Genomic DNA, 8978 nt, shown 5'->3' on the forward strand with positions numbered 1-8978 from the left:
AAATGTGTTTACAGTGAGGGTGGTGACACAGTGGCGCGGGTTGCCCAGAGCGATGCTGGAGCCCCCATCCCGGGAGGTGTTCAGGGCCCGGCTGGTGACCGGCCCTGGTGGAAGATGTCCCTGCTCACTGCAGGAGCTTGGGCTGGGTGCTCTGTAAAGGTCCCTTTTAACCCAACACGTTCTGTGATTCTGTGGTATTGCCTATCTATCTGCTGTAAAATGTGCCTAGAGCAAAAAGAAAAAAGAGAGTAAGAGGAAGCTCATCAGGTGTTTAATAGCTCATCAAAGTTTAAGAGCAGCTGTGACAGTTTGTACCAGTTCTGGATCTGCCACAGCACCTCATTAAACGGGCTTTAGTTTTTAGTGGGTTGAAGTTTTTAGGAATCATTTTTGCTCAGGTTGTCAACTTCAAACACACATAAAAGGATGCGAAGAGACAGAAATGATTTGCTTTGTGTTCTTTTGGCAGTCCTTTAAAAAAAGAAAAAAGATTGTGGTTCAGTACTATCCAAGAGTAACATGTGTCTGTATTAATCTATTTACAGCTTAAAAGATGAGATCACATCTGAGAAACTCTTTGGGGTAAAATTGTGGGTTACAGCAGGGCCAAGAGAAAAGTTCAGTGCTGCTGAGGTAAGAAGTCAATAATTCTTTGTGATTTAGTTACATTTTAAGATTTCCTTAATGTGAAATAAAAAAAAAAAAATATAGCGGAAGACTTTGAAATAGTGTTGCTTTAAATTAAGTTACACAAATTGAAATTTGAATGCTTTTCTCATAGGATCAAGTTAATTGCAAGAAGTCAGAATTATTTACCTTCCCTCATCTCTACAACTTCCTGCAGTCGTGTGTGTAGTTTCCCTCACATGTATTTTTGTCTGGATCTTTGTTGTCTTCTAGTTTTCGGTTCTGAAGAAATTCGTAGAGGATGGTGGAGCCATCCTGGTGATGCTGAGTGAAGGCGGAGAGTCCCGACATGGCACAAATATTAACTTTTTCTTAGAAGAGTATGGGATCATTTTCAATAATGGTAATGGAGCTCATTGATTCATCCATTTTCAGCAAAATCTAAAGAGTGGGTTCAGCCTTTGTTGATCTCAGAGCCAAGCAGATCACTCTCACAAAGTACCTTTTGGTCTCGGAGATGTTTTTGCTTGAAATCTACATGTACGTGGCAGTGTAATGCTGCAGCATGCCAAGGGCTTTCTGTAGGCAGAGTACCTTGATTGCAACTTAGCCATCTCCATTCCTTTATTATAGTTGTTGGTTTTAATGGTATCTGCTAAAAAAATTAATTTCTTGGTTAAAAAGACTTCCATTGAAAACATTTTTCCATGTGTTCATCGCTTCACGCTCACTCTGAATAAACTGGTTTTTTTAGCAGACCTATAAAATGCCATTCATTAGATTTTTGTAGTGCCAATGTGAAAAAAAAAAACACCTAGGAAAAAACCAACTGTGTCTCAGTGTACATAAAATATTTTTAGGGTCTTCGGTGGCATTTCTTGACTATGTCAAGAAATGTTTATTTGCACCAACAATATTTGCTCACCATGCTTTTGGAACATGTATAAAACATATTGAACGTGTAAAACTTAATACATATTCTTTTAACTGGGTCATCCTTTTGCCTCTTCTGCTTTGCAGAAAACATGGAGGTATGCTTATTTTCATATTTTCACTTGAGCTTGCAAATATATTCCTACTCTAAATTGGTACATCCAAAAGGAAACAGTAGTGAATGCTGATTTGAATTCTTTGGGGAGCCACATGCCAGCTTTGTGGTGTAAGAAGCCAACAACCCAGGAAGCCAAGAACTAAACTCAGTTTTTATTGCTGTATCAAGGACACTGATCAGCTAACATGTAAATTTCTTTTTTTTTTTTCTTTCTTTCTTCAAGATGCTGTGGTCCGAAATGTGTATTACAAGTACCACCACCCAAAGGAAGCATTAATCTCTGATGGAGTTTTGAATAGGTAAAGATTTGGGATATATAAATCTTGACCGTAAACTCCTGTAATCCATATTGTTTTCAGTAAGTTCTGCTTTTCGACATCTTACAGGGGAATCAGTGAAGCTGTGGGAAAAACAGTACTGGAGACACCAGATGAAGCTGGAAGTGGTCATGATTCACAGTAAGTGTTTTCCTTTGAGGAAGCTGATGTGAAAAGTTTTATAATAATTTGGATTAGCAGGTTTGTAATCTAGCAGGAATATATGCTTGTCTTGAGACTTTCTAATGTATTTTTTACGTCAGCTTCTTGGTCCTCTAGGTCATATGGGAAAGAAAATCTGTTTTGTTGTGCTTGACAACTAGTGAAGTAGCAGGAGAGATGGGTTTTGAAGGGAATTATTACTCTCCTGACCCCATGTTTTTTGGTCATAGTCAGTGGATTTGAATTTGATTAAACAATGTTAGTATGAATAACCTCTAGAGAGTGGGTGGTCTGGCTGTAGACTTGAGCAACCCTACATCTTTTTAAAGTGTCTTAATCCAGAGTAAAGTAGACATTTATTGCAATTTTTAGCTTTCTGTCCCTCTGTGCTGTGGAGGAGGGAAAAGGCATTGAGAAGGATGCCTCTTTTCCGTAAATAGCTGTAGAAGTTTGTATTCTCCCTTGCAGCTAGTTTTCAGACTAAAAAATGATATGGTTGCTGACAAGGAAAAATGTAAGTGTAAAAACACGGTATGTAGGGTTTTTTTCCAGATATATGTTTGTGTGTGCGTTAAATACCCCTACTGTTCTGTCAGGTACGGGAGCGTGCAGACAGAAATCAAGAGCAGTCTTTGTTCCTTATTTAAGACAAATCCATATTTAAGACAGCCTGGAAAAAAAAAAAGTTACAATTATCTGAATTTTCAAAAGTGTGCCTGTTGGCATTCCACCACCACCGATGCACAATTAGAGTTTGCAGTTCAGGCAGGCAGACAGAGTTTTAGAAATACATCCAGCCCATCTGATACATGCAGGTACTTAAGGAGTTTCCCTGTTTCCTGCAGACCTCTCACTTTTGTCTATCCATTCGGTGCCACACTGAACGTGACGAAACCAGCAGTGCCTGTTCTGTCAACAGGATCTGTCTGCTTCCCGCTCAACAGGCCAATTCTTGCTTTCTATCAGCATGAGGTACGACTCTGCGTGTAACAAACCGTGCGTCCTCCCCCACACAAAAGTTGTGAGCATGTTGTTCTGGGAGTACTTACAAACCCACTTCTGGTTCTGATGCGTCTGCAAACTCTAGGTGAGCCAAGTGGCTCCTGCCTCATTTTATGACAAAATTTCTTTGCCGAGGAGAATTAATTCAATGATCAGCAGAGATTCTGTATTTGGTTGGTTGACATGTGGGTATTTTTAGTTCTTGAAGTTCGGGTTTTTCTTCCACTATTCTAGTGATCATTTAGTAAGTTAGATTCATAAATACAACTTGTCGAGTTAATAAGGAAGGAGTCTGTCACCTTGGAACCAGTAGATTTTTATAGGTTATTTTACCCTTCCAGCCCTGTTAATTTATAAAAAAAATTATTCGGAAATCTAGTAGTAGTTGAGGGGTACAAACAAAAGATTAATGTTATTAGTAAATGTAAACACATTAACACATTTTTACTATGTAGATGACTTTCTAACACTACTGTGGTTCTTTGATGTCCTTGTTAGGAAGGTGATATTTTTTTTTTTTCCCCTGAGGATGCCCAACTTCATGCCCTGTGTTCTGGCTCAGATAAACTCCATAAATCCAAGACAGTATGGCAGCATGAAGTGAACTTAAAAGTACACTTAGTGCTCACATTTTATCTGCAGCTCTCGGAGTAAGATAAAATCCATCCATCCACACAATATTTGCACATTGGACTGACAGACCCTTGCCTAATTTTTCTCTCGTGATAATATTGAAATTATTAATGATTGAGTTCTGTTTTTATCACATAAATTGTCTAAGTTATATAAAGCATTGACTCTACTGGGTTTATAGCCTTGCTGGTTGGTGTTCTTGTTTCAAGACCGTGCCTATTTATGCGTGTTTAATGTAGCTAAATTAAAATATAATGACCTGCATATTTTGCATTTTATCTTACAAGTAACACCAAATAATATTTACAAATTGCAAATAATACCAAATTCTTCTCTCATTAGTTAACATGAATATGTGCTATATTGACATGTGTGTTACTAGCCTCTAGGTTTACATGGTGAACACTGAAGAATGGGTTGACGAAAATTAATAATACATTCATTTAACTTAATTCTGTTTTACTTGATTGAAGAAGAGTGGTCTTTTTCTGCGAAAATAATCTAAGAGCACCTACTGTGGTTTTTTTTGATGGCCAGCCAGTTGTCTGTCTGCTCTTAGGAAATGCCTCTGTGAGTGTGCCAAGTTTGAAACTGCTTTTGCCACTACTTATTCCAAAATTTTCTACTTCTCAATTCACTTTGTAAGTAGACAGCATTAACAGTTGCCTCTAAGACTGTGGTTTGGAAAGGTTTTTGTGATACTCTATTCTTTGTTGACAGAGTCCAGGTGGAAAGATTGCAGCACTGGGCTCTATCCACATGTTCAGTGATCAATATTTACATAAAGAAGAAAATGGTAAGATCATGGTAAGTCATTTTCAGTTGATTGGTTTAAAAAAAAACCCAAAACACCAAATATCTTAGTGGATCTTCACAGCAACTACAAAGCAATCCCAGCTCACTAGCTTTGTCTTAGAGCAAGACAGCTGTGAAAGGAGTTCAGCAGAGAGATTCTAACCTGGGATACTAACATCCCCGAGGAATTTGTTGGAGCACAGCAAACAGGAAGGACTTCTTAAAGATACATTTTCTTCTTTATGTTGTAAGACTCTGAAAAGCTTTTCCTACTTCTATTTGTCACTTAATTGTTATTAATATTTAAATATTAGATAGGGGTTTTTTTTCATTTATTACTTTTTCTTAGCTTCTGTAGCACTTATTATGGCTACTTGTTAATAATAAACCTTTGTGTATATAACTTCTGATACCTGGAGATCGTAATTCACTTTCCAGAGTGGGGTGTTTAACATCATTATGTGTAAGAAGGGGAATTTCCAAAAAAACTAAAAGTATGCACCTCATGCAAAGTCTGCTCATTGCCATGACTCACTGCTTCCATGTATAAATAAAGTTTGTATTTTCTCCTGTAGATATTCTTTGATTTGTTACCCATATTTTTCTTCTTTCTCATGGTAGATTATTTAATAGATTTAATATGAATGTGTAAGCATAACGTAAGATTACGTGGACTCTCCAGAAATTAAGTTTTACCCTTCTCCAGGATGTGCTTTTCCAGTGGCTTACAACATCAGATATCTGCTTAAACCAGAAGGATATGGAAGACCCTGAGGTAAGAGAGGTCTACCACAAGGAAGTCAATAGTAGTGTGATCCAGCAGCATGAGTTTTGGTAACCGTGCATTTAGCACCAAAGGATTAACAGCTAGATGTTATTGCTGCACATCTGTTATTCAAGGTCTGAGGCTGAGTGGACAGATGAAATAGATATTAAAAATAACAGTCTTGCGTCTCCCAGACTTAGATTGCTATTCACTATCAGATTTCATTTGTGAAAGTCTCTTGCCAACTTGTCCATGTTTATGATTTCATTTGCCGCTCCAGCCTAAGTTTGCTTTTCACTTCGAGCCCACATGCGTGAAGTGAAGGCAGATTTTCTGTGGTAAGGACCACCCTGTGCATCAGTTTTAGTTGGTTTGTTTAACTGGAGATATGGAAGTGCTATTTCTATTTGGAAACATCATATGTGATTAAATGGTGGGAGACTATATCAGTGGGTTGATCTTTTTAAATGATAGGTGTGTGTATCTGTGCGTGTGTTCAGATTTCAGACTATACCATGATCCCAGACATAGCTGTGCTGTCTGAGCAACTGCGAGGCTGTCTGCAGGAAGGAGATGAGAACCCAAAAGACTTCACAAAGCTGTTTGATACATCCCTATATGAGCTGGATACAACTGCCCTCCCTGCAGTTATCAAGTGAGCAGCTAAACTTTTAAAATGTATTTGTTTTTTCCGTTCCGTATTCAGCATTTTCTGTTTGTGCTTAACTGTGTCTCCTTAAGAGCAGAAGGGACTGGGGTGTAGGCAGCGTTCAGAATATGGTTATACCATAAGGTTGATTTGTGCTGTGACAGTGATGTTTTCTTTTGCTTCTTCTCTTGGCTGTAGTTTCTGGCATTGTTTTTTTCTTTTTTTCTGACTACTGCTGATTGACTAAACTCGAATTTTTAGTAGCGCTATCAACGGTGTTGTGGGGGACTTTCTGGAGTGATGACTGGTTGTTTCTCTGCTTTTGAATTACTTGGCATTTACTGAAACTGCATTTCCTTTATCTTTGCATTTCCAATAAATGTATCTTGAGATTTATCTGCTACTCAGTTTTACCAGTTTTGTATCGCTAGCAGTTTTGTCCCTCATAACTCATCTGTTACCCGGGTCATGTAGAATAGTAGCAGCCTTAACACAGATTCCTTGCAAGTGCGCTCCATTGTGGGCACTTTTTCTTCTTACTTTGTATTTCTCGTATTTTCACTAGATGTGAATTCACAGTGGGATCTCCCTTCTTATCCCATAGCTTTTAAAAAGAGCTTTTGCGTTTGGACTTACTGTAAAACCTTTTTGAAATCTGAAGTCTACTCATTTTGAACTGGATCAGTTTTTCCTCGCAAATGCCCATACTTTTAAAAGTTGCTTGAAGTATTGAGGTGTAACTTCCTTCTTTTTTTATCATCTGATATATTCACCTGTCATTATCTTCTTCTCTGTCGTAATTTTAATTTGCTTGCTCTAGAAGTCAGTTATTACTGATACGTAGTTCTCTGGGGTCCTTCTAAAATTTGACATCCCGTGTTTTTAATGCTGTATCAGCGCATAGTGTTGAGCCTCCATAGCCTGCCAGTAGAAATGGATGTTGTATCATTTTTTTTCTCTCATACTTTTTCTGTGCTGCAGAGCGTATGAAGAGCTGAATGTGAAACACGAACCCCTTACACTCATTGAGCCTCAATTTGAGACACCGTTACCTCCCCTCCAGCCAGCTGTGAGTAATCCCCTTGCTCACGCAGCACGTGGAGAATCCATCTGTTCTGTGTAAAACCTCTGTGTGTCATTCCCATAGTTCTCTTGAGGAGAAAAAAAAAGTGAAAAATGCTGGTTTATGGATGTCTTTCCATGGTGAGCTGTTGGGAAAAACTTAGTACCTCAACAATCTCAGCTTTCACCTGGGTCTCGTGGAGCAAAGCTAAAACCCAACTGTAAATGCAGTATGTGTGGTTGGAGCTAGGTGATAATTCTTGCATACTTGTGCCTGAACGCTTTTGGAATATTCAGTTATTTGTATGAAACATAAATGGAATTTTTACAAAGGTGACCGTTTATGCTTTATGTAGGCTTTGGAATTGCTTTTGACTTTATAAAAAGTTTCTTCAAGTCCAACCTATGTCCATAACTGTTGTCGTAGTGATCTGCAAAGTGTAGGAAACATATGTGGCAAAAGCCATGCTAATTTTTCTCTTTTAGGTTTTTCCACCTATTTTCAGAGATTTGCCTCCTCCCCCTCTGGAGCTGTTCGACTTGGATGAAGCTTTTGCCTCTGAGAAAACTCGTCTTGCAGAGCTTACTAACAAATGTAAGTGGAGCAGATTATTTCCACGTTTATATATTAAGTCCAATTTTTTGGAGGAAAATTGTTGATAGATTTCATTTTTAAAAATGGGCCTCATTTATGAAAATGCACTGCTCTCATCCTAAGCCAGGAAATTTGAAGGTTGTGGAAATTGATAACACAACTTGATGTGCCATGACATTTTATTTTGTTTGTTACATGACATTTTATTATGTTTCTGTCTGCTGTTTCCTACATCGTGCAGAAATTGCTTTGTGCACTCTCGCTGATGTATCTTGCATCTTTTTGTGCCTTGGAGTTAAAATGTTAAGGCTGTTCTAAACACGCCTTAAATCTAAACATGATGAGGAAGTGCTAGCTGCAAGAATACATCATGGCTAATCCACTCAGCTCAGTTATAGGACTTAGCCTCCCAGAATGCCGAAAAGAGGAGCTTTGTGGAACGTTTTTGCCCAGCTGATACGGATATGTATGATATTCAACTGCCTTCTTCCCTGGGATGCTTGTTTAGGTACTGATGATGACCTGGAATATTACATATTAAAATGCGGCGAAATCCTAGGAGTAACAGATAAACTCCCAAAGGAGAAGCAAGATGCCAAACATGTCCTGGAATACGTCTTCTTCCGAGTGGTTGAGTTTAAGAAAGCGCATCAGGTATTTTCAATAGTAGAGTTACAAGTGAGTAGTTGGTAGTTTCAGCACTGAGTCTGATCTGTCTTTGTAGCAACTACACTTGTCACAGGCAAGAGTTACAGTGGTGTGTTGAGACATTTGTTGTATAGTAGGTCAGACCAGCGGAGTGTGATTGAGAATATTTAGGGCTGTTTATGTGTTTGGAACATGTAGGGCTCAATTTAATAAGTCTCTCATTTATTTTAATTGGGAGATTAAGGCACGCAAGTGTAGTTTTGGTAATTTCAGCTAAAGGTATTTCATTAATGGTGCAGTGTGTAACAGCAGCGTGCCCTCATGAATGCTCACAGTGCTCGCTAGTGCAGATGTGAAACCAGTGTTGTTACTCACAGGCAGTACTGGGTTGAAGTAATTATTCATAGTCAGTTTGATGCTTCAAAGATGTGTGGAGCGTGTTGGCAGATCAGCTGTTTCTACTAACAAGTATTCCCCGTTTCTCACACAGTCAAGAGAAAAATCTGACATTTCTACTCTTGTTAAAATTTCTTTTTTTTTCTTCTTTTTTTTTTTTCCTCATCTTTCATTACCTAAGGAACATGATACTGACACAAGTGAAGCTGGATTCCAGACTGGTAACTGAGACCTGGCTTTCCCTAGTTTGAGATAGACTTTTTTTTCTTCCTTCC

General features: G+C 38.4%; 1 protein-coding gene across 1 annotated transcript in view; it reads left to right on the forward strand.

Moving 5' to 3' along the window:
- Positions 1-8965, forward strand: part of IFT52 (intraflagellar transport 52) — a gene marked incomplete at its 5' end in the record, with an annotated part of 9282 nt that extends 317 nt beyond the window's left edge. The window contains 12 exons of the mRNA XM_009876464.1: positions 546-633; positions 901-1030; positions 1902-1977; positions 2065-2136; positions 3003-3129; positions 4513-4599; positions 5294-5362; positions 5854-6008; positions 6984-7071; positions 7551-7659; positions 8168-8313; positions 8885-8965. Coding sequence (XP_009874766.1) covers positions 546-633; positions 901-1030; positions 1902-1977; positions 2065-2136; positions 3003-3129; positions 4513-4599; positions 5294-5362; positions 5854-6008; positions 6984-7071; positions 7551-7659; positions 8168-8313; positions 8885-8932 — 1195 coding nt within the window. The remainder of the gene's footprint in view (positions 1-545; positions 634-900; positions 1031-1901; positions 1978-2064; positions 2137-3002; positions 3130-4512; positions 4600-5293; positions 5363-5853; positions 6009-6983; positions 7072-7550; positions 7660-8167; positions 8314-8884) is intronic.
- Positions 8966-8978: the final 13 nt, after the last annotated feature.

This window comes from Apaloderma vittatum, unplaced genomic scaffold (genome assembly GCF_000703405.1).
Source record: "Apaloderma vittatum isolate BGI_N311 unplaced genomic scaffold, ASM70340v1 scaffold36740, whole genome shotgun sequence".
Classification (NCBI taxonomy): Eukaryota; Metazoa; Chordata; class Aves; order Trogoniformes; family Trogonidae; genus Apaloderma; species Apaloderma vittatum.